Raw genomic sequence first — 27,333 nt, 5'->3', positions numbered from 1 at the left:
ATCATCACACCACCATCATCATCATCACCACCATCGTCACCATCCTCACTATCTTCCTCCTCCTCCTCTTCAAAAAATAACAACTCTTAATGGTTATTCAAGTAATAGGTGAGAATTAGAAACAACGCAATTGGTTAAAATTTATATAACTAATGCATACCTCGAATGTGTATTTTTCTCTATTATTAAAGAGCATTAATATGGTCATCTGGAAAGTGGAAACTTGCAATATGTGCTTCCGTGTATTAGAGCCAGTTACTTGTGCCCCTCCAACACCAACTTCAGATCCATCTTCCTGTTTCATTTTTAAAAAGTATAAACAACACATAATTATCTTTTGATAACTTTAACATTATGTTTGAGAAATAAGCACTGCCATGCCCAACCCCTCCTTCAAAAAACTATATAATTTATTCTGATAGAAAATATTACTAAAAAATGTGTAATGTGTACATATGTGTGTATGTGCACAGTCTTTAGAACTGTCATTTTTAAAAAAATTGTGAATACTTTAACATATCTAAAAAATGAATCAAAAAATTCCTTACAATCACAACTAAAATTATTTTAACAATGGGATAATGAACATAAGACATCATTCCATTACACCACTCCTAGAAGTAGTAGTATTAGATTTCTTTTCGTGTGACTAATCACAGTAAGAGATCAAATAAGAGCACGGGATGGGGGTCGGGGAATCTCTGCCACTCTTTAAAGCCTGTTCCTGGCTCTATGATTTTAGAAGTACAAAGTAGAAATTTAAGTCTTCAATGATTAATATACGAATTATGTTTGTAAAACCTACACATGCTTAATAAAACTTCAAAAGATTACATTATTCAGGGAAAAAAAACCTCTCCATTAAAATAAAAACAAACAATAGCTAAAAGTTGAGTTCTTTGTATAGCTGACCTTCCCACTTACGTATGCCACAGTTTCAAACATTACTTACTAAACAAACAGTAAAGAACAGTTCCCATTTCAATTAAATATAAAAATTAGAATATATAGCCATTTCAACAATTTTTTTTAAAAAACTGGAGTTACAGTGATATCATATGAAATCAGTAATATTCTAATTAAAATACAGAATAAAACTGTTATTTGCTACCTAGATGACAACTTAAGCATTTTTCTTTAATGTTTTGCTAGAAGCTTTTTATTACTTTTCTGTTTTTAAGGAAAGTGGCCCTAATTTGAGTTATATTAATCAATGGAAGGTAAATTATTACTCTAAACCTCACGATTTGAGGTATAAAAAAACGATTACTCTTTAAAAACGAAGGCAATTCACTAGACTAGTGCTAATTTTTAAATGACTTTAGTAACATATTATACATATTACAAATCTCAAGTGTTAATGTGCCCAGTTTTGATCTGAAAGTAAGGATTACAGGAGACTGGCTTTGTCTATCCTCAAATCAATTTACATTTTATTATTTTAGGTGATACTGTTTCAAGTCTAATCTTATAAATAAAATGTGTAATTATCTTATTATTCATTTACTCCTTAAGGAAGGCTACTGGTTTAGTCTTTACAATGGAACTGAGGAACAAAAGTAAACAAATTAAAGCCAAAGTTCTCCCTTTTTTATTATCTGAAACTGGGAAATAAGAGAAACAATTTATCCAGGCCAATAAAAATCACAAATCAGTTCTATTGATTAATTTTAAGTTGCTAAATAGAAATATGTTCAAACTGTCCATATTTACCTTTTTAACTGGTCCATAAAAGGTGGCATTGAGATCTGCAGAACCCATATGATGCTGGAGTGTGAGCTGTCGACCACTGTGTTTGGCTAAGTAAAACCTTGAGCAAATCAAACCAGATTTTAGAGACTCATATAAAATACGTATTTGAAATAATAAGCTACAGGATAACAATCCTTAACAAACATATATGTAAAGGAGATGTGAAAAGATAAAGTAAATCTTAGGAAGTTCAGTATTTTTACAGAAGGGGAATGAAAAATAAAAACAAAACCAAAAAAAAGAAGGAGGGGGGAGGAGAGGGAAGAGAGAAGGAGACAGAGAAAAAGACAGACCTAAGTAACTTAGCTAGATATTAAATGATAAAGGTAACATACTAAATAATTTCTACTGGCATTTTGCCCCTGCCTGCTGGTCAGCCACTGCTGCTCATAAGACCACCTTTCTCCAAGGTAACCCAGCAACCAATTCGTCATAGGCTAGTGGCAGCCATCAACAATAAACATATAGTCCTAACCATGCACTAATGCCGAAGAACATTAATAAAATGTTCCTCTGAAAAAGAGTTTACGTGATGCATTCTTACGAATTAAAAGCATCAATGATAAATTCTCCTTTTGAACATGAAGTAAAAAATGGAGTAAATTCAATCTCAATCAGGGATACTACTAATGCCCAAATTTATTTCAGTTTTGGACAATTATCTGTACTTAGAAATACAAAGTTTGATCTACGTTTACCTTCTGAATATCTCGAAAGCATGTCTCGGTGCTGGTGGGATGTTGCACTTTGGTGTGGCTGACTGAGTGGGCCAATATCCCGTTGTGAGCACCCGGACTGTGAGATCAACACCACCTAAAGATACCTGTGTATAGAAGAGAAAGAGATGTTTCCCTTAAATGAGCTAGGATTTGTTAGTCGTTCTGTACAGACACTGCTTTAGAGTCATCAAAGTAGTAGCTCCATGTCCAAGATCAAGCACATAAGATACTATGTTCTCAAAGGTAGACCCACTGGCATTTTTCAAATTTTAACTGTCCTGGCAAATATTCTAAATGATTGCTTAGGATGTTTAATATTGACTAAAGAATAGTTCTTAGCACTGAACTAAGTATCACTGGTGTCATTGAGAAGTGCAATGTTTTGGCCTTTAAGCTTTTTTAAAAAAAATATTAAGGGGCTATGTAAGTACCATTTTAAAGAAAATTCTAGGATAATATCTTTCATCTCAGCTTTTAAGTATTTTACCAATTTAATGCACAAAACAAAATATTTCTATCCCATTCCCATTTCAAGTACACTGATCAAAATACTTTCGCATGCAGTTCACATTCTAACCACCTTTGCATCGGACACTGTAGGTCCAGTTCTACATAGTACATGCTCTATGAATATTTGAATAATGGATGACTGCCTCTAAAAAACATATGCTAGCATTCATGTCACAAGGAGATATTTTCTTTTTAAATAAATTAAAATTTTAAGAAAATAATAAAGCGCATCAACAGAAATTCTTAAGGGTGAAATATTATCTTTATTACTGATATTCACAAATGTTCTAAAACATTACTACATTTTTATTGAACCTTAATGATAGTGATATAGATTTTTAAAAGGAAGGGATGAATTTATAAATACTGTGAAGTATTCCACACTCGGATTTCTTCACAAATACCTACTAAACGATTACTCCATTTTAAGGAAGGTGCAACCAGAAATCTTAGCTGGTGCAGGAGAGAAAATAATAGCAGAGACTCTTGGATGATGAAAGACAGAGGACGCAGAACTGCTGGTTCATCTGTAAGTTGGTGGGGGAGGTGGTGGTGGTCACGACTTGATTCAATCCACTAAAGACAATAGTCTTTTATCTCCTCTCCCACACATGCACATATTTTGCTCCCTAATCTTCAATTCTTTTCTCAAAATGCCATTTTTTAAGAGGTCTTCCCTGACCGCTCTTTCTGGTTATAGATTTCCTCTGTATCTTCCATCACCAGCTAAGGTGCTAGGTGTTTACTTCTCTTCTTTATCATCTGTCTCCCAGGATAGAATGCAAGCTCCGTGATGGCAGGGATTTTTGCCTGTTCTGTTCTCTGCTGTATTCCCAGTGACTAAAACAATGCTTGGCACAGAAAGCACTTACTGAATTATTTGTTAAATGAAAAAGAAAAAAAAGAACCTCAAGGAACTATTTATTACTCTAGTGGTTTGCATCTTCTTTTCCTAACTATTTTAGTAATATTTTGAAGCCATTCAGCTTATATTGTGCAAGACAGGGGTAAGCAGAGAGACAAAGGTTCAGAGAAGTGATGACACATGATTTGATGATATAAAAAACAGAAATATGATGGCTGGTTGGTTTTCCTGCCCCATCCCCACTTTAAAAATAAAAATACAGGAAAAAATGGGCAAATACTTAAATTAGCTTCGCCATAATAAGAACTGTCTAAATAAAATATGCCACAAGTATTATTAGAACTGTAAGAAAGTATTTCTAAGACTAAATGGAAGAGCCATTCTCCTGGTACATTTCAACAGGCCAACCAAGTTACAGAGAATCACCTGCTTGAGGACTGGACAGATTTTAAAGGTGCTCGAAGATTTCAAAAAGCTCAAGATTTGTATTCATTACTCGGTCACTTTTCATCACATCTTTCTAATGTAGGTTAGGCACAGGAGGCTTAAGGCCCTTAGCATAAACAATTATATATATAAAAAAAGCCAGTAACTGCATGCAAATAATGCCCTTATAGTTAAGAGGAAGCTACAACTGGATTAGCAGATATATAACTGACACTAGCACTTCAGTTATTTGATATATAGATGAAAACGCCCATTATAAAAGACTACATAAAAACAAAAATTAAGAATTTTACCCCAGTTGCCTGTAGATGTTGCCTGAATTCATCCATAGTTGTGTTTGAGATGCTCATATCCCTAAACATTCCTTCCAGTTTTGATGTGAACTGACATCCACATTCAGTCTGTGGAAGAAAACGACAAATACACACAAAATAAGTGACAAATTTTTCTATGAGAAAAATGTACAAAAAATAAACTCTTCCATGTTACTGCCACCATTTCTAAATCTTCCCAATAGTCGCTCCATGCCTGTGGGTACCAAACTTTAGTATGTTTAAGAATAACTCAAGGACTTTATTTTAAAACACAGATTCTAAGACTCTTTCGGAGACTCTAATAACCTCACTGTAGATAGGGACCAGAACGCTTGTGTTTTGAACAAGCAGCTCAGGTGATATAGATACAGGTGGTCAATGGACCACACGTTTGACAGAACTATACAGTAATATTCCATTTACTGTTCCCCTTGTACTAATCCTATCTAGATCTCCATGACTGTATCCTGCCATACCAAAAGAAATTCCGGCAAATTCTGAATGTCTCAGAACTTCAACAAATATAAGTATAGCCTGCTCAAAAAAAAAAAAAAAAAAAATCTAGCTTTATTTATAGAAATAAACATTTTAAATCAATTAGATATTCCACAATTACATGTTGCTGTTCAATCATGTGATAAATAGCGAGGTACATTCCATCTTATGCCTTACCTTTAACTTAGATATCATGTTTTTTTCTGAGTCATCAGAAACACTTTTATTTGTAAGAAGTCTTCTTGCCAAATGTTGTTTATAGTAACGTTCAAATACATCTTTTTCTTGCATAAACCTAAAAAGGACCATTGCCTTATCCAATATTGTTTCTACTTCTTGTTCTGTAAGCTGCAAAATCAATTAAAAATGATTTAATAATTACAAAATTTTAGTTCTATGAAAATCGCGCCATAGTTCATGTACAGTGTAAAAACGGGAGTGTTTGACGACAAACAGGAGCGCCTGGGTGAGCTGTGTCAGGAGGCGGCATCCGGTGCGAGAGCGTGCTTCCTACCCACGTGGCAGCAAGGCACAGCTCTCCCAGCCTATTCTCCTACAGCACTGCCTAGGGCCTCGGTGGAGTTCCAGACCCAGAGGACAGCCACTGAAACGAAGCCATGAAGTGCTGCGAGGCTGGACTAAAGCATGACTGAGAACAGATGAAATAAAATTTTACTTACAAAAAGGAACCTCTGCATAATATTTAGGCAGGAACTTACACAGCCAAAAGATACTTTCATATGAGCTTATTCAAAATCCAAAATGTACAAATAGAAGGGTAATAATTTGTTGTAAATCAAAGTGCTTAAAAGGTCCCATGCCCTTATCTTTTTAATAAGGGCAAGATAAATACTGTGGCAGATTAAGCTTATATTAAAAAACAAGAAAGACTAAACAAATGTGCCTTTTCTATTGTGTCCTTGGTGATCTTCCTTTTGTTTATTTCTTTGTTAGAGCTCCCTGTAAAACCTGTGGCCATTTGCTGCTTTGCCCTTTAGTCTCACAAATTCCAAGATTAAGTCAAAAAGACCAATTTATGTGTAATCACAACATGCTTAATTTGATTTTCTATGCTACAGTGAGTTTCTAGGATCCTAGATATATATAATAAAAGCTTGAAATTGAGCTCCAGAACATGCTTTTAAATTACTTTCTGATAGTTATTCTAGTTCATGGCTTCCAATTCTTGGCTTCCACGTAAACTCCAGAACTAGATGAGAGATCCAAGATTCTGTGCTAGGAACGAACAGCTGTTTTCTAGTTCCTTACAATCTCTATAGCATATCAAATCCTCACAGTCTAAAGACTGTTTAACCACCATCACTGTGTAGTTTTTGTTTTTGATGCTAATTACACATTAGGTGAAATGTCAAGGTACCTCTGGCCACTCACATGTCTTAAACAATCCTTTTCAAAGATCACAGCACACATTTAATAAGCACAGCAAAGGGCTATGTTTATTTTTATATCTATAAAATTCCCCAATTTCATATTTGATTTTCTCATTTGATATATAATTTTTTATCTGCAAATAAAATTTAATGAATTTTCAAATGCATTATACTTACCCCTTTTACTCCCTTTTTCAGCTTATCATCAATAAATAATGAGAGGTATTCAGGGGACCTGGAGTTGAGGTTGAGAAAATACTCGAAGTCACCCGCGATAGTTTGTTTAAAGAGCCGGTCATTGTTGAACGATTCCTGGAGGAAGCGGTCAAACCTACTCTTCAGATCCAATAAGCCCTTCCAAACAAAAACAGAGAAATTTAAGGTACACTGTAATTTTTCTATAAACAATACACACATGAATGTGTACGCTTATTTTAACTCTGCTGGTAATAAATGTGTGCATTTAGTGTTAAAATTTACAGATTCTGTATTATCATTTTCAAACCTATGTCTAAGCTGTTATGAAAAATGGCAGTGATGAGAGGAGTCCTTCTATCTTCCCTTCATGTGCTGTTCTACTGAAGAGGAACCTAAGCGCCTTCCCTGGTTCTCCCCACCCTCCTCTCTCTGGACTAAATGGGCAAGCCTGATAAAATCAGCTTTAAAAATGTACCAAAAAAGCCCATTACTTATATTAAAACATGAAAAATCTGGAACATAAAATATACTATTACTTGAAAGCAAAACATTTTGAAACAAAAAGTATTTAACACTTGGTTTGTTAACACACTAAGGTATGTGAACACTCAAGGCATACAAAAAAGTAGAAAGGATAACTTTTATTCCTGAGACTATTTAAACAAGGTCTTCGCCAAACAAATTAACAAATGAAAAGCAGCAACTGAGCCTGGCTCCCTGACACAGATATACATACTTGGAAAATTCTAAAATATTTTAGGATATCGGTTTGTCACTGGGACAATAAGATAAAGACAAAAGTACATAACACATGGCTTAGTAAAAGTGACCTTTGCAGCACTGTCAACATTACTTTGTCATACACTGAAAAGAGAATCCTCTGTATCAGTTTACCTGGATATAGTCAACGGGATTCTTTCCTTCACCTTCCTCAGAAACAAGGGCTTTGCCCTGCTCCCTCAAGTAGGAACTCATGCACTCACACATCGTTTTCAAACCATTTGGCACGCGACTAAACAACTTGTACATGCAAGCAAGGTCTGCAATCAGAAAGAACACACGAATCGACTACATTAAACATTAAGACAAAAATGTTCTGTAAATCTCTTCATGATGATTTGTGATATTTAAAGAAACTTATTTCTTCATTATAACCATTTGCGGACATGAAATCTAAAAAACCCAGCAAAATTAAAAAAAAAAAATCAGCTAGTTCATGGTTATTACTGCAATTTATAAAATAATTTTACGATGAGATGCTTTGAAAGCATCAAAAAAATGTCTCAGCAATTTGAGTTTACATGAAGACGCCCAAACAGCATAGTAAAGCCACAAAAAATAAAAACCGCAGTTTTTGAGTTTCTGCATAATTTATCCCATAAAACAGCAGTTTCTAAATCAGGGAAATTTTTTTCTGTAAAGCACCAAACAGTAAATATTTTAGACTTGTGGACCACGTGGTCTCTGTTGCCACTCAATTTTGCCATTACAGCAATAAAAAAGCCACAGGTAATACATAAGTATGTGGGCATGACTGTGTTCCAATAAAACTTTATTTATGGAAACAGAAATCTAAAATTAATATAATTTCATATATAATGAAATATTACTTTTTTTGATTTTTTCCAACCACACTGGTGGTGGGCCATATTTGAGAAACAGGCTATAATTTGCCTACCCCAGTCTATATTTGTAATAGCAATTTAGATCCTAAAACTAAAGTTGTATATATTTAAAAAATACTTAGAAACAAATTTTACAAAAAAAAAAAAAAAAGGCTTCTAAAATTGGTTTTAATGACTTGCAAAACCAAATTTCATTTATAAATACGTTCTCATCAATAATATATGTTCAAAGTAATCTACACACAACAAAGCTAATAATTTCTCACATTTGGCATAAATTACAACCAAATTTCCCATGTTAAAAACAAGTATTACAAATGCAACAGCAATTTATGGACATATGCTATAGTAAATCTGGAATATCAAATACCTCTAACAAGGCAGTTCTCAACTTATCTATTTTGTTACTATGTTGCCATAATTTTGCTTAATTATATGCTGTAATTTTGCTTATATGCTATAATTTACAATTGTATGTAAATTAACATTTCATTAATTTCACTGTATATAAATATATGGTATAGTGGAGAATGTGAAAGAATGAGAAATACTTGGCATTCAAAAATTAAATGTCATTATTTCTGCATACACTTACTAAAGCAATAAAATGAGACACCACTTGAAATTAATTTCATAGTACTAACTGCACTGAATAACCAAGCCAATTAATTCATCCCCATTTATTGTGGGAAAACCATTTCTTCACGTTCTAATTTACGAGACATTTGGCTTCATCATGGTGAAGCTGTGCTCGACCTATTCTCGACATACTGCTCAAGAGCAAGGCCTAGCAAAATTAGAACATTTCGCAATTAGGTTTCTAGAGGAAAAGTCAGGAAAACTGAAGCCAAGATTTTACAATATAGGATCACACATAGCTGCTTACCTGCTGAAAACATTAAGAGCTAAGCAGAGAACGATGGTAAGTAGCTATTCTGGTATTTCTTCACTTGTGTACTTAATAAGCACTTGCCATGTGTGTCAGGCATACTGAATGCCTTTAGTGTGTCCCACAACTTCTCCGTCAAACGTTTCACAGCCCCTACTCTCCACTCCCCCGCCACACCAAGGCAGGCATGAAAGCATTAGCTCAATAGCTAAACAGCGCATTAGAAAATTTCTTGATTCTCATTTGGCTTATGTAGGGGAAAATGCTTTTTATGAAAAAGTCCGAATCTGCCAGGGACCATTTGGATCAGGGGTCATCAAACTGTATCCACGGACCAAACACAAATACACTGTCTGTTTTTGTACAACTCATGAACTGATAATGGTTTTCACACTTTTAAATTGAAAAAAATCAAATGAAGTTTTATAAAAAGTCACGCTTACTCCTTTGTTATTATCTATGCCTACTTTCTCACTATTAGAGTAGGGATGGGTAGTTTACTATATGTCCCACGCACCTAAGATCTTTTCTATCTGCCTCTTTACAAAAAAAAGTTTGCTAACCCCTGACTTAGATCTTAGACATTCAGGAGTAGTGTTTTAAAATTTTATTTTATTATTAGTTTCAAGTATACGGTACATTGGTTAGATATTTATATAGTTTACAAACGATCCCCCTGATCGCTCTTTCTCTCCTCCGGCTCTCCACCTAGCCATTACGTTAATGCTGACTGCATTCCCTCTGCCATGCTCCCCATCCCCATGATCATCTATCAACTACTAATTTGTATTTCTTTAGCCGTTCACCCCTTTCTCCCAGCCCCCTAATCCTCCTCCCCTCTGGCCATGACCAGACTGTCCTCTATATTTGTGAGCCTGTTTTTGATTAGTTTGTTCTTTTTTGTTCTTTAGATTCCACATAAGTGAAATTATATGGTATTTATCTTTCTCTGACTTATTTAACTCAGCATAATAACCTGCAGGTCCATCCATGTCATTGCAAATGGTAGGATTTAAATGTTTTCTAATGGCTAATATTCCATTGCATATATGAATCATAACTTCTTTATCCGATCGTCTATTGATGGGTATTTAGGTTGCTTCCACATCTTGGCTATTGTACTGCCATGAACACAGGGTTACATAGATCTTCACGAATTACTGTTTTGGCTTTCTTCGACTAAATATTCAGAAGTGTAACTGCTGAGTCAAAAGGTATGTTTTAGAAAACATGACAAACATACCTAAAACTGATTTTTTTTTTTCCTTTGACAGAAAAGGCTTACTATAACGGTCTTTTAAAATAATCACTTTCTCTGGTTTAATAAAAACAACAAATTTCCATACAACTTTTCAGGAACTTGTCAAATGAATAGAAATATAACCATTTCAAAACACAGAGCAAGGATTCTATTAGTGGAAGCACTGAACAGCCTCTCTTCCCACCAGCCTTCCTTTCCCTTCTCTTCCATACTCCACTCTTTAAACTTACTCACTTAAAAAGGTTTTTTCGTCCCCTACCTAGGTCATGACCCCAATGGGCACTATGTATTTCTTTTGTTAAGTGGCTTGCTAAGACTTCACCTAAGAAGCAGAATAGCAAGAGTACCATGTTTATTTTTTAATACCATGTCAGTGATTTATAAAGTCATAATTTTAAAGTAAAACTTCAGAAATTAAGAATGAGGACAAAATGACTGTTCTTTCACTTATTTCGTCTATGGTATCTGTCAGAAAATATTGTTTTCAAGAAAATAAAGTTAAAAAGCCAAAGTGAATAAATGCTATAGTTATTTCAAAATGTTTACTTTTATGCAATTTTCCTTTTTCTTTTTTTAGTCTATAACTTCAGAGTCCCCCAAAACAAACAACTAAATTATCTAAATATGTCAACATGGAAGACACCTAGTTTTGCTTTTCTGGAACCCTTATCATCACAATTAACTCCCACAAAAAAGTCTACAAAAATTTAAGATTGGAACTTCAGATTTTAAAAGAATCACAGAAACTAAAGGACAGTATGTGGGAATGGAAAGAGCCTAAACCCTCCAGTATATAAAATCGAAGTACAGGAATAGATGAGAAGCTTGTTGGCCTCATCAATATTATCTACATCTTCCAGATTAATGAAAACACAAAGTGAGGAGACTTTAAGATGAAAGATAGGAAAAAAGCTACAATTCACTAGAAATACCTAATATCCTCATTAGTAAGTATCAAGCTTTACCATTAAATCCTGTCAAAGTAACAGGTGAAAAATTAATGATACACACAACTTTTTGAAAACTGACATCCATAATCTATTTTAATGACAGAAAAATAAAAATATTACTGAGAACTTGGTAGAGCTATAAGGATTTAATTTTTTTTTCAATTGCTAACACTTACCTTCTGTCTTTCCATTTTTCAACATATGTACTAGCCCAGAATTCTCCATTTCTACTATAGTTTTCATGTGCTTAGAAATGAGTTCCCTCTCAACCACTTTTACAATTGGCTCTTCAGTTGATTTGTCAAGGCAGTGCATCACCCGTTCTATTTCTTCATTAATTCTAGCTTCTACTTTCTTTATATATACTGAAGCACTGTTTTCAGCTAAAAATTTCTGGCTTTCCATCTGCAAATAGGAAGCATGATTTTTTTTAAACATAGAAGCAAAATGTGTTTCTGCTTTTAACTGCATTTCTATAGTGTTGATCATAAACCAAACTAAGTATCATAAGCACTATTAACATTTTACATAGTTTGTTAAACACATATATCCTTAAAAGCTTTACTTACTTACGTAAATCTAAATTATTACATTATCCTTAAGCAGTGTTTTTCAAACTTTGCCAATGTATTCCTAATAGCAGAAAAAGTAAGCACATGCTAGAATGAAGCACTGACCCCAAGTAACAGTAGGAAATTCTTCTTTGATTTGTTTTAACATAAAATTATGCCTTATATATGTTATGTTTATATAGTTTTGCTGGCATACTGCTAGTTACTGAAGTCCTCCTGCCACCCCACTCCCAGTCTCAAGAGTATATATTCTGAAGTTGGAGAAACAGGGCTTTTAAATAACTATTAATCTTGTCTGCTAACATCAGCCTTATAGAAGTCCCCCTAAATTACAAATTTTAACTCACTTGATTTTAATGTATTTGATAGCAAGATTAATGAATATATCTAAGAATTACATAATAGAAGATACACTGATATAAACGATGTACAAATTTATTAACATTTCCTACTTTCTTAACGAAAGGTAGTTTTAATCCTTGAAAATAATCAAATTTCTAAGAATAGACATTAACACACCAAACAAATATCTTGGTGAGACCATCTCTCCACTCACTACTAGAAATAGTATATATATATTATATATATATACACACGCACACATATATATAGTGTCACTGTAGTACATTTTGAAATCTTGACAATGTTCTATTGGTATTTCTACACTGTAATGAAGGAAATTAAAACGAATGCAAAGGTCAAAGATTGTCAAAAGTATCTAGAATTAGTTGCTGTATTATTAGAAAATAAAGACTGTTTCCTACATTATAGAATTAATAGTTCATAAAGCATAGTCCAGGCTCACCAATGCAGGCCACAAAGGTCTTCCTGATGGGCTATAAACTAATTAAAAAAAAAAAAAAAGCAAGTCCATTCTTTGTTTCTTTATGGGTAAATGACACCAAAATTCACCGAGTTCCATTTTCATATTTATGCAATGGCTCTAATGAAAGACCTACTGAATTATCAAGAGTTATTATAATTTTGTATTTATTTTTTAAAAAGCATATTACTGCAGTAAAAACTTAAAATTAAAATTCAACTAAGTCTGTTTTGGCAACGGCACAAAGCTCCTACTGAAAATTGCTCAGACAGTTACACCCTGGTGTTATTATCTTATCAATAACTGTCTTACATTCCTCACGGTACTCAGTTATTGTTATTACCATTTCATTATAAACTAGCACTAGTGAAGCTTCACTCTTTTAGCAATTTAGTTGGTTTTGGGTTGTATATACTGCTGCAAATTTGTATCATTTGTACTTACTGACCTATACTTTCCTAATTAATAGTCTTTAAGACGTATATGCATTATGGGATCATGCATATTCCCCCATTTATTCTACTAGTAACATATTACCAAAAGCCTGAAAAGTGAGACTTCATTGGTGATGCACTGCCTGTGAATTTATGGTAAATAATTTGTAACATGTAAATGTAAGAAAATGTTAGTTATTTCTAAGTTTATATGTTTTACAACATATAATTCCAAAAATAACGTGTATAAGTCCAAACTTTCAATTTGTTTTCAATGCGTTCCTTCACTGCAATGTGAGGTAGGTATGCTGAAGGGTATTTTTTGCATGCTTTTCCCCAAAGGCCTCAGTAAAAAAAGGTCAAAAGGTTCATATTAGTAACTACATTCAGTAACTTTAAGAATATCTTAAAAGAGCACTTATTTATCTCTTCACTAATTACCTGAAAAAATTCTGCAGACATTTCCAAAAAAGGAGCCTCAAAATCTTCTTCATAAACTGATCGTCCTTCAAGACCTAAAATCATTAACATCTGGCAAGCATTTCTTATGGCGCCTCTGTCAAAAGAAGTTAAACCACTTGATAATGAAATTACATTAAAAATTCATGTAAAAATACAACAGAAGTAACTAGAGTTTCAGAACATTTTTATCAAAGTGACCCATCTCCCAGAAGTAGCTCATTTATAACACACAGATTTAAAGTAATTTTAATTGGAAAGCATATCTTGACTGCACAGCTATTTATCTCAAGCTATTCTCATGCTGTAATAACTTAAAAATCTTAAAGAAATATGTTTAAGAGGTCTTATTATATGTGTTTAAACACACACACAATAAAAAGGCTGCTTAGCAGGAAGCAGGAAGGAGGTTACAGTGCTTGATTGACATGGGTATAGTTACTCCTGAGCAATATTATTTTTTTGTACCAAATGGCTTTTGGGCAACCCTGACCAAGCAACAAAGCTGAAATAAACAGAACTTTACAAGTCTTCATCTAACAGCTGCTTTGACAACAGAGAAGCAGAGAAAGGAGTCTTGCATGTTTCAAGCCACTCTAGCTACAGCGGCACAAAAATAGTACTGTAATCACGTTATAAAGGGGGAAAGACAGAGAGGGGTACTGTAGTAGTTCTAAATCATTTTAGACTATGTTCAGTATTTTTCTTCATATATTTTAAGAATGAAGGCTAGCTAAAACTCTTAACAGAAGAAACAAAAATGTTATCACACATTAGAAAAAGAACAAAATGCCAGCATAAATAAAATACATGAAAAATCAAATCGGAAGACTAATGGCGAATTCGCTTTGTAAAAGTATACTAAAATAAAGCTTAGGATGATCTCATAAAAACAGAAGTGTGCTTTTAAAATCTAGGAGACTCTGTTAACTGTGATACAGGTTTTTGAAGATGTTCATAATATGCCAGACAATCAAGCGTTATTTAATAAAATTTGGACAGTAAATCTATTCTCAGGATAAAACTGCTAAAAACCAAAGCCCAAAGAGTAAAAAGATGATTGTACCGGTCTACAACTTCTCCTTTCCGCTCTCTTGCGATCATATCCAATAACGTTTGTCGTAGATGATCCCTAATACACCCATAACGTACAACTTGATCTCGAAAAATAATTAATCCCAAATTGTAGACATTCTCCACATTATTTTGTTGTACATATACACGGTCCTATAGTTAAAACAAAATCACATAAACATGAGTACAACTTTAGCAGACATAAAAATAATCATTGTGAGCTACAACAGCAAAGGAAATAAAATTCCAAAAGCAGTCAATTTCTCAGCAGGGGAACACTTCGAACTATCTTAAGCAACATGGAATTAGATTTCTACTATAAAAGGAAGTCTTTACAAATTTATAATTGTTACTGAAACAAATAATGGCTATAGATGGTTGCCTGTTAGCCCTAAGAAAAGGGTGGGAAAAGCAAGCACCACATTCAGGGAGGGGCAGGAGGAGAAAGGTAGACAATAAGGCAGGCAGATGGGCCTTTCTCCCCAAAGCCATACCATGTCAACATGGTTCTTACTTCTTTAAGTATTGTACTTGAACATCATACTTTACGAAGTAAAACTGAGAGCTGAATGAAATACAGATCTAAAAGATTTAAGTTAATTTCTTACTGGTAAATATTAAAGGCTCTAACGCTTATAATAGAGCAGCATTAAATATAACTAAAATAACTCCAGTTACTGTCATTTCAAACTGCTTACTGGTAGTCATCTTATTTTTAAGTTCTTACCAACATGATTATAGGTATCTCACTTTATAGAGCACAGACAATCCAGATTATTGGCTATAAAAGTCCTATTATACGCATTATTTAAAAATCCATATTTGTAATGAAATGTATTAAAATAAAACTACTGTTTTATTCACAAAAGGATTAATAACCGAACTCCTTTCTGTTCCTAACCAGGATCTCTCTGGCTTTGGTGAGTCTGTGAATTTCCTAAAATTATAAAATTATTGTCTTTGTTCATACGTAAGTATTTTGGAAACAGAGTTCAGAACTTTCACCAGGTTCTTAAAGGCATCTGTAATCCAAAAGCAGAAGAACCACTGCAAACTGGGATCTTTGAACTTTTAACAAGAACACTGTCATGACAAGCAACATCAAACAAAGCTACAAGGTGAAAGCAAACAGAAGTTCTACAATATTAGCAACACAACTAAAATGGTATTGATCAACCTTCCAATCAATTTTAAATAAATTCTCCATGAGAAACACTCTCTTCATATCATTCCTCCAACCTCTTCCATTTATCTTACACAACAGTACACACCTCATGGCTACAAGGAAAGCTACTCTTTTATTAGCATCTTCAGTGCTCACATTTTTCAAATCCTGACATCAACTTTATGAATTCAAAATTTTCACTGATGACTTCTCTGACAAGTTCTTGGATTCCACACTTCCATCCTCAAGATCTTAAATTCCAAGATTCCCCCCGACCACACCCTCCCTCCATTTTGATGGCTCTCACTGTTTGATGGCTCTCTACTCTTCACTCTCATAACCTTCAAAGCCCAACCTTCCCCTATCCTCTAGATTCTGGCTCACTTTACGGCATAAAATAAGATGCACTTAATAAAAACTAGCATAAACCTAATAGTTTAAAAAGCAACAGGAATCCTTTTTATTATGAAAATGATCACTTTAATTACTGCACAAATTATTTACAAATTTGATTTTACAGTTTTGAATATAAATTTCTGTGTTAAGTAAAAGCACCATATACAAAATCACTCTTACCCAATGTGATCTAAACCAGTAACTGGTTCATTAAAGACGTGATAAAAGAGAGAAATTATTAAATACATACATACATACTTGCATCTTAAACATGTTAACTTAAAACATATAAAAATGTTCAGTGAGATATCAAGACCTTTTCTTTGAACATGAGTCCTGTATGTTAGGGTCTGATGTTCTCTCTCTTACATACACTCATACATAATAATTTGTCTAACATTTCTCCTTTCTGTTTAAGATGAACCATGAACTGGAGACATCTGTGAAGCAATCTGAATGTAAAATCCTTTTAGAGTTTTACAATTTCCACTCCACACCCAATTCAAAGGAATGTTTAATGATTTGCCTTTCTCAACTCTTTCCAAAATATATGATCTAGTTAGCCAAAGAACAAAGTCTATTGTTTTTCACACCATTTTATTGGTTTATAAATAGTAAATTATGTAATAATATGAAGTACGACTGGCATAAACAGGTTTGAAAACAGGGACAAAATAGAAGAGACAGACCGGAAAGCACCTGAATAGCAGTGAGAGAACTTTATCAGTTAGGCTATAGCCAATCAGTCACAGCAAAAGAGAAAGTACTAGTAATTCTGGCAAGCACTGTAAGTTTTAACTGTATTACATGCTATGGGACATGAAGCAAATCTTGTAGGGGATATACACATACGCACAGGGGATTAGCAAGTTTAACATATTACTAAGATACTAACCTCTTAAGAAACCAAATGCTCTTAATTTAGGCTGAGAGTGAAGTCAGATTTTATTGTTTTTGGTAAAAGGTTATTACCTATAAGAATTATAAAACAAAAGGCACATACGATGTAATCTTTAAAGTAAATTGAGAGTGAAATTTTTTTTTTAATGTTCCCCTCTTTTCGGTTTTACTGCAGTATAATTTATATGCCATAAAATTCACTCATTTTAAGAGTACAGTTCAATATTTTACAGTAAATTTCTATAATTGTTTGAATTATATTGAATTATATATAATTGCCACAATCCAGTCCTAGACTATTTCTATCACCCCATCCCTTGAAAAATCCTTCAATCCTGTTTGCAGTCAAACCCCACTTCTTGGACCCCTGCTTTCTCTTTTCATAAATTTTTTTCTGGGCATTTCATATAATTGGAATCATGTAATATGTGATCTCTTGTGTCTGATTTTTCACTAAGCATGAAGCTGCTAAGGTTCATTAATGTTATAACATGTATTTCATTTTGTGTTAGTGTTGAATAGTACTCCTCTGTATGGATATGCCACATTTAGTTTATTCACTCATCAGCTGAAGGATATTTCAGGCTGTTTCCAGGTTTTGTCTGCTATGAACATTTGGGTACAATCCTTTTTGTGGACATATGCTTTTGTTTTTCTTGGGCAGATTTCTAGGAGTAGAAGTAATGGGTCATATAAAAATAGCCAAATTGGTCTACGGCCATGACACCCTGAACAAGCCCCATCCCGTCTGATCTCAGAAGCTAAGCAGGGTCAGGCCTGGTTAGTACTTAGTTCTGGTTAGTATCACCTAGGAAAACTGGGTGCTGCAGGAGCAAATAAATAAATAAAAATAAAGTAAAATAAATAAATAAATAAAGCAAAAAGAAAAGTAGTAAAAAAAATTACAATAGCCAAACTGTTCTTCCTAAAGTGGGCGTGTCATTTACATTAAATTTTTGAATATGAAAATACCAGATGTGGAGTTAGAAATTCTTCATATGATCTCTGGCTCTACCATTACCTGACTGTGTGACCATGAGTAAAGTTATTTAACCACTTGGTCCTGGGTAACACAAAGAACTGGTAAAGATAATCTCTAAACTCTAATGTGATTTCCTATGAAGCTTACCTCTCTGATCAAAAATCACCATACACTAGGGATCAAGATACATTTCACTATTACTTCTTTCCTTTGTATTTGCTATCAGTCTCCACTGGCCTGGGTTTCCCTCTTCCCAATCCTAAACAGAGTGATGTTATCACTACTTAAGTAGGTAAATGTACAACCTTATGGCCAAAATGTCTGCTATCTCAAGCCCTCTGGCAAAAAGGTAGACACGGGGTCAGGTGCAGGTGATGAATTCCTCCGGTGTATAGTCTATGGGGGAAAACGATGCTTCAGCACAGGAAACCAGGTGTGACCGGAACACAGGTCTGGAGTGCTGGAGCAGAGCATAAAACATTTAAGTCTATGGAAGGTGACTGTGGAGAAGGGAAATATAGATGTTGTAGCATGAGAGCTAAACCTTTATCTTTTAATGTGAGACTGTCAAGGTGTATAAAATGATTATAATTAAATGACATATAATAAGAAAACCTGTTAACCCTGAAATATGATTAGAGATACCAGGGAGCTCGTAAATGAAGAACCAAAAACCTGCAAACGTGAGTGTGGCTATTTAAATTAGTAAATGTTTATATTATATTAAATGTTTGGTATGTTATAATTAATTACTATCAAGCATAACAAAAGTTACACATGCACACACCTGAGTGTTTATGTATGGACGCATTAAACAGAAATGTACACACTCATTCACAATAAATTTGTGAATGCACATGATACATATGCAAATATATGCTACATGAACATGCTAAATCTTCTATTTATTGCTCACTAGCACTATCAGAAGGGATTCGGCCTGTGGGTACAAAACAGCATTTTCCTAACAGATTCTAATGTGAATCTCTGTTAAAAAACAACAGGCTGATTTAATGTAATACAGTATTAACGTAGCTCTAATTATTTAAGTCACTGTAGAACTTCTATTTTGTATATGTTTCTATGTTAATGTTTAATTTTAAAAAAAGATCTATAAAATCCCAGCTCTAGTTATAACCTTCAACTAGATTAAAAAAAAATACAAAGTACGAATAAGATAAAATCATCCCCAAAGAGAAAAATAATATTAAACAATAACTTAAAAATAACAGCTTAATCTCAAGCTTTTTGACCAAAATGTACTTTGTATGAATCCAACATTAGTCATTTATCTATTGAAAAGAGCTTAGCAAAGATAGAAAGTTGGTGGCTGCTTCTATTTGCATTTTAAGCCAAAATGCAGGCATTTTAAATATAAAATGTTCTAAAAAACATGTTTGAAAGCCTGCTGTCTAAGTCAAATATCAGATTTACTAAAGGGATGTGAGTTTCACTACCAAAGAGATAAGCTACATTTTAAATCTCTAAATTTATGGTTCTTTCTCAGGAGTTGCTACTCCGAGACGAGGCAAAGCAAACCTAAAGTGGGCAAGAACTCTCACCAGCTAGACAAACCAAGTGGTGAGAAGGAGTAATCAATGATAGGACCATTTCATTGTCCCTGTTTTCAGAGAGCTGGGGAAAAGTCAGCTGCTTTTGCATCTGATTTCATTTGTATAGTTAGCATGAGAAACCAACTGTAAGTACTTCATCTGTAATACAACACCTACCTCACAATCCTATTCCACTTATTTCCATTTCTATTCTTGAAACAATGCTTTTATAAAATCAACTTCCCTGCCAAAAACAATAATAAAAGCCAGATAACAAATAAAAAAGTACCACCTGTTTAAAAGCATCAACTAGGACAAGTAGGTCTCTAGGAGTTGAGGTAGAGAGAGTTGCAGTCTTTCTTCTTCTGCTACAAAAGAAAAGGGAAGCTCAACCAGCTGATCTCCATGGAAAACCCCTCCTGCAAATACTCATGATCTAGGGCTCTTCACATTCTCGGCAGACAAGAAGACATCAGCCCACAAGGTGCTTGGCCCTACAGGGCCGCAGATATTACGACTCCCACCATGTCTTGGAAAAGATTTGCCTTTTCCCCTTAACTGATGGCTTCAGCAAGGTACCTAACCCACCAAGATTCCTAAATATTTAACTAATGCATAAGAGATCAAACTGAGCATGCAAAAGTATTCTTAGAGGTGTTCAGATGCACTATGCAAAAATATAAATCATATAAAAGCTAAACCTGTGCAAACTCAAGGAGTGACTTTCTAAGTGAGCTAAACAGCTTCATTATTCAGGGAATGGTATTTAAACAAATCAAAATAAAACAAAAAATTGTTAATGAAGTTCAAAAGGTAACTTAACTCTTATTAATTTATTTACAAAAATGACTCAGCAAATATTTTTAACCAACAGTGATGTCATAAAAAAGCAAACCAGGATAAACGAGTATTGGGCACAGAGAGCAACGGCGCACCCAAGGAAAGAAACAAATAGATTATAGGCTCTTCCGCACTTTCACTCATATCTAGTGTCTCATTTGAAACTGTTTTCTTGCAAAATTAAACAGTTATTTGGTATGAAATGCTAAAACCAACCTTGGGTCTCAATTCTGAAAATTTAGTACTACAAATATAAATACGATAGTCTTTTGTCTTAATTATAAAGTTTAAGGGAACTGTTTACAAAATTTTTGCTTCAAGTATCAGTAGTTCACTACTTTCTATAATACCACTAACGAACCAAGGGCAGTTGTGGATCAGTAATTCATCTACACTCCTATGCCTGGTCTCACTGTAAGTCACTGTAGCTATTTATTTAGGCGAAGTCTACTGTTAAAATTGTAGTGAATAGCTCTGAAATTTGTTTTATCAAGCAAACTGTAAAGCTGGTTAATGAAGCTCTTAGATAATCCTTTCAGTTTCTTCTCCTTACAGCAAGAAGATCTATAACTATGCTTTGTTAAAATGTGTGTGTGTGTGTGTATATATACATATATATATATATATATATATATATATGAAAAGAGGAATGTAAACAGCATTAAAAATCTTTATATTGAACATTTGTCCTGTTTGTAAACTAGAGATAAGCCCTAAAAAGTTCAACTCTTTTTTTTAAACCAAACAAGCAAATAACTATGTAACAAGTAGCTCCTGTCTGTTAGAACATGTTTGAACCTGCTTTCCCAAGCTTAATCACTAGGCAATCTTCTATCAACAAGTAATAAATTTAAGTATTTTCAAACAGGGTTCCCTTTCTAAACATGAAGTAAACATGACTTAAGAAGGCTTAGCACAATGAAAATAGAAATAGAAAATTTAAAAACCACCACACACACACACACACACACACACACACAGTAACATTTCTACTGCAAAATTAGTAAGAAAAAAAGTCTAATTAGATCAAAGTTTGATTGAAGTTTAAAGAACTGTTCCAATATTTTCCACAATGGTAGGCCTGACTACATTGCTGAAAGGGCGCCATAAGATATGAAATATAAATTGTACAGAAAGAGTAAAATTTCTGGAGTTAACGATATCACTGGTAAAGTGAATGAAAAAGTACCAAATAGGCTGTCAAAAAACCTGGCTTGAAAACAGCTCCACAGCTAAAGCTGAAAGTTTTCATCACGTAAAATGGGCCCCAAATCTCTCTCAGGCCGGCGCAAGTTTTATAAACATTGCAGTTGTACGAAATTCTACTTTAAAATATTTTTTCATTTATTTTAAGAACTGTAGCCTAGGGCATCTGACAAATCAAAACCCTAGTTATGTTTCTCTAAAGCTGTGTAAACTGCACCAAATCATAAAATAAAAGCACTGTTCCCTATTCCAAAATTTAATGATCTAATGGTAGGGAAAACCCAACAACACTAGAAAAGAGTCCCCATCAGAAGCACAGGAGTAATCGCCCTCAAGGCCTCGGGCCGACGAGACTGAGACGTTTAGGAAGAGAGGCCACGTCAGGGAAGCGCTGTAGTGCGGTGGGTGACAGCACCAACTTAGGGGCCAATGTAGAAGTTGCTTCAATCCTCTCTGCCTATTTACTAGGTGCGACCTCAACATCTGTGTCAGCTTCCCATTCGTAAAATAAAATAACATCCACCTCGAGACGCTACTCCAGGTTATTTCCACTCTGAGGCTAAAAAAACAGCTTTTACCAACTTCTCTGGCAAGAACAACTATGTAAACCGGATGAAAATAAAAAGCTATCACCTCACAACCATCAAGATAGCTAGCCACCATCAAAACAAACAAACAAACACACCAGAAAATGACACGTGTTGGTGAGGATATGGAGAAACTGGAACTCCTGAGCAAAGTGGAGTCTTCGAGAAATATTTGTAAACCCAAGTTCATAGCTGCATTATTCAAAATAGCCAAAGGGTAAAAGCAACCTAAGTGTCCACTGACATAAATGGATAAACAAAATGTGTTACATACATACAGTAGAATATTATTCAGCATTAAAAATTAAAGAAATTCTGACACATGCTACAATACAGATGAACTCTGAGTCACAAATGGACAAATACTGTATGATTCCACTTACATAAGGTCTCTAGAGTGGTCAAATTCATAGACAGCAAGTACAATGGTGGTGAGCAGTGGCTGGAGAGAAGAGGGAATGGGGAGTTACTGTTTAATGGGTACAGAGTTTTAGCTTTGCAAGATCGAAGTCCTGGAAATGGATGGCGGTGACGGGCACACAACAATATGAATGTATTTAATATCGCTGAATTATACACTTAAAAATGGCCAAGATAAGAAATTTTATATCATGTGTATTTTACAATAATTTTAAGAAATCAAACAAATGCCGACTGTTTGAAAAGGGGAGAAATGCAAAAAAGCAGAAATTCTGCATACAATTTTCATTGAGATGTTTACTGACACGTTACTTAAGCATGGGTGAGACATCAAGGCGCCAGCACTGGCAAGTGAAAAGGCTGAACATTTGAGACTGTTGGCTGACTTGCAGTAGTGAGGAGACAAAAATTAGAATTCATGACACAGCAATGTGGAGAACAAATTGGTAAAGACCTCAGGCTGAGACCCCAGAAAGGCTATTTCCTGTGAGTGAAGATATGCCCTGGAAACAAAGGCATACTAAAAAGAGACCAACCTTAACACAGCCTAAAAGTGGGCTTCAACTAAATCACAGTGATCTGCCCATACTGTGCCTGCCTGCTAGAAGAAAATTACATTTCTTCTGAAGGAACATAATATCATCTACACTTTTCATACACGGTGTTGGTAAAATTACTAGATTTGTCCCCCACCCAAAACAAAATACCCCAAGATCAAATGTCTGAAAACCAAGGGGGAAAAAAATCCAGGAAGTCAAAATATTCTAAGACTCTTTTACCATCCAGGAAACGATTAAAAACAAAACAAAACTAATATAAACTACGAGTCAAAGATCTATGTTGTAATCTCTAAGGTAACTGCTATAATAATTAAAAAAGAGTATATATAAATAACAGCTAAAGGGGAAGGGGAATGAGATAATAAAACATACTTAATGCACCTAAAGAAGGCAAGAAAGCTGAGAAAATCAATAAGAAACAAATGAGACAAATAGAAAAAATAGCAGGATGGCAAATTTAAACCCAATGTATCAATAATAACATAAATACAAATGAATTAATGCTTCAATTTAAAAACAAAGATTATCAGATAGGGTAAAAAAGCATGTTACTGTGTGGTACTTACAAGTGACACACCTTAAATATAAGGTCACAGAAGGTGGAAAGGAAAGGATGGGAAGAAATCTGCCATGCAAACGTTAAACAAAAGAAAGCTCATATAGTAATATAAGACAAAGTAGACTCTAAAGCAAGAAGTATTACTAGAGATAAACAAGTACATTTCATAAAAACAAGTCAATTCAACAGAAAGAGAAAATGAATCTATATTTATATTCACTTTGTAATAAAACCTCAAAATATAAAAACTAAAGGAGAAATAGACAAATCCATATTTGTAATAAATGATATTACAAATCTGAAGATTTCAATTTTAACATTTCTCAATAGCTGATAGGACGACAAAGAAAATTTAATGAAGATGTGAAAGATGTGAACATGGTTAATAAATCTGATCAAACTGAAATGTATGCAACATTTTATTCAACAATTATATACCGAAAAACTGGCATTAACTGAAATTAAGAACTTGTCTTCAAAGATACCATTAAGAGAGAAAAAAGCAAGCCTAGAATGGAAGATATTTCACAATACATATATCGGACAAAGAATGTATATCCAGAATATATAAAGAATTTCCACAAATTACTAAAAAAAAAACCCAGAAAACTTACATTTTAAAAAAATGGGCAAAAATGACTTGTGTACTTTTATTTGTTACATAGCAACAAAAATGTTTTCAAAAAAAATTAAAAGAGAACTTTCAAATTAGTGTAGGGCTAGGGTACTAACTATAAAGTGGGTAGAATAACTACTAGGCGCAACGAATATCTGGGTGTCTAAGTAGTACAATAATGATGGTTTTAAATAATTTCTGATGACAATTAGAAATCTTAAGTCACCTCTTCAATGAGGATTTTAATATCAGATTCGAAATAAAAAAATGAGAGAAGAAACAAAATAGAAAAGATTTCCAATGTGCTTTGATAGCTTACACTGGGATCAACTACAAAGTCGCTGTTCTTAGACCAAGCTTGGGAACCCTGGATTATCTCCCCAAACAGATGTCCACGCCACAAAATTTCCCAGTGATAGAAGAACTTGGAAAAAGGAAACACGGCTTTGTAGAAGGGGGCCTGATACATAACACACACTTTCTTTATAGATAAGTAAACAAGAGTCTTACCCAGAGAGGTTAAATGATTTAAGCAAATTAATGACAAAGAACTAGAGTTGAGTGTCTCTTAATTCATCATTAAATATTTTTCTCACTACTCCAAATGTCATATATATACATATACATACATACTGGGAGCAGGCCCCTTTATGTACAAAGTTTTACTTCCTTTATTATATCAAGAAATACATTATCTATTTCTGAGCATACCACGGCGTTTACTTCATGCTGAATAAAAATACTCGCCTCCTTAAATTCAAGTCATGGACTGCTACATCATCGCTGTACACACACAAAACCAGTTCATGGGGCATAGTAATCAAGAGATTTATGGTTCTATTAATTTGTGTGAAACAGAAACTGACATGGAAGGCAAGGAAGAAATACTAATTACCAAGTAAAACACTCAACCTATAAAGTATTTATGATGATTTCCTAGTTTTTATTTTACATAAAGGCCTAGTACCTGGCTTTTGACCTAACTATAAAAACATGCCAAGGTATTATACTCTCAGTCACAAATGCAAAACCTAGAGCATGTATGGGTAGAGCCTGTTTTATACAGACCCTTCTTGCAAAAGCAGACAGTAAAAATACTGAACAGAGGTGAAACTTAATAGCCAAAAGCCATTGGATCTCATTTTCCACTAAAGATAGCATTTTGAAAGCAGAGAAAGTGCCAAAAAGATTGTTAAGCAATCTATCTGTGCTATTCCAGAATTTAGCTATTTTAAAATTTCTCTAAATGTATAATCTGTAATACTGTAAAGAAGAAATGTTTTTTGGACCTAAAAGCATCAAAATCTATAGGTGAAAACACACTCACAAATTCCACCATCTTCATGTTCTCATCCTATTTCTACCCTCCAAGAACACATAAATCCTTGGTAGCTTCAGCAAACAGCTTCCGTTATTTCTCCCAACTCTACTCCTTGCCATCTATATTTACCTTTGGTAACTGCAACTTTCAAATAATGGCCAATCTGACACACTCCTGACAGATGCCTTAATTTTCATCTCCCATCTTACCAGGATTCCCCCAGCCCCCAGAGTGATATGGGCAAACCTTGAACCTCATCATTAGACAATAAATATCGAATGTGTCTGGCACTGAAAATCTTTTTCTTCGCACCTTTCCTACCCTGTCACACTTTAACGAACCTGTTCCTCACATTCACTGGATCTTGAGGTCTACTGATCTCTAATACCTAATGCTTCTATTTCCTGGGACCTTATGATTCACTTGTCTACTTATTAAGCTGCCCACGATCAACCATTTCATCAATGCGACTAACAATCTTAGCATTCTACCCCCTACCCAATAAGGCAAATCCTATCAGTGGGTCTTCCTTATTTTGAACATTCTTCTCTGAGATTCCTAAGTACCCCTTAGTAAAGGTACAAACTCTGCTGACTGCTTCCACTATACAAAATTTGTGCCCATTTACTAAAATTATCCCCTCACAGCTACAGATGATCCACTTATTTCCAGATGGCTGACCCAGCACAGGAGAGATTCCAAACCTTTTTCTTGTATTAGTTTCCATTGCTGCTAAACAAATGATCACAAATCGAGTATTTTATATATTCTCCTACGGATCTAGAGTTCAGGAGATTGACATCAGTTTCACGGGGCTAATGTGAAAATGTCTGCAGGCTGCTTCCTTTCGGAGGCTCTGAGGGAGGAATCCACTTCCCTACTTTTTTCAGTTTCCAATGGCCACTGTGTTCCTTGGCTGTAGCCCTCCTCCACCTTCAGACTGTATCATGCCAACCTCTGCATCTGTCATCACATTTTCTTCTCTGACTCTGACCCTCCTGCGAACCTTTCAAAAGCACCCTGTGATTCCACTGGACCCACCAGGATAACTTACAACAAAGTCATCTCAAAATCCCTAACCTAATCACAACTGCAAAGTTTCTTAGATTCCAGAGATGAGTCATGGACATACCTGGAGGACCATTATTCAGCCTACCACATTCCTCAATACTCACACACCTCTGTCACCCTAAACTGATGGTCCCACCTTCTACTTAACTAAGAAGACAAGAGCATCAGGAGACAGTTCCTCCTTCAGCTCCTTGCCAAAGTCGTTGCTACATTCCACCTCACCTTTTTACCCATCCTTGATGACTTCCCAAATATCTCAAAGCAGCACTCTCTCCCCATGATTTTGAATTTAGAGCCTCTAATCTTTAAGACTAACCTGCTCTACTACTGTATCCTTGCTGTTTGTCAAACTCACTGGTAATATAGACAAATTCAAGTA

At 34.4% G+C, this 27,333-nt stretch overlaps 1 protein-coding gene across 3 annotated transcripts in view; it reads right to left on the bottom strand.

Moving 5' to 3' along the window:
* The window catches only part of CUL3 (cullin 3), a 91,128-nt gene that overhangs the window by 19,515 nt on the left and 44,280 nt on the right, over positions 1–27,333 (bottom strand). For all 3 annotated transcript variants that reach the window (XM_039855760.1, XM_039855762.1, XM_039855763.1), the window contains 10 exons: positions 14,771–14,931; positions 13,687–13,801; positions 11,593–11,821; positions 7,586–7,731; positions 6,671–6,847; positions 5,280–5,450; positions 4,587–4,694; positions 2,451–2,575; positions 1,714–1,810; positions 161–295 (listed from right to left, as the gene is read on the bottom strand). In XM_039855760.1, coding sequence (XP_039711694.1) covers positions 161–295; positions 1,714–1,810; positions 2,451–2,575; positions 4,587–4,694; positions 5,280–5,450; positions 6,671–6,847; positions 7,586–7,731; positions 11,593–11,821; positions 13,687–13,801; positions 14,771–14,931 — 1,464 coding nt within the window. The remainder of the gene's footprint in view (positions 1–160; positions 296–1,713; positions 1,811–2,450; positions 2,576–4,586; positions 4,695–5,279; positions 5,451–6,670; positions 6,848–7,585; positions 7,732–11,592; positions 11,822–13,686; positions 13,802–14,770; positions 14,932–27,333) is intronic.

This window comes from Pteropus medius, unplaced genomic scaffold, assembly GCF_902729225.1.
Source record: "Pteropus medius unplaced genomic scaffold, Ma_sr-lr_union100, whole genome shotgun sequence".
NCBI classification, from domain to species: domain Eukaryota; kingdom Metazoa; phylum Chordata; class Mammalia; order Chiroptera; family Pteropodidae; genus Pteropus; species Pteropus medius.
Note: the sequence above shows the minus strand (reverse complement) of the source record. Positions and strands in the feature narration are given on the sequence as shown.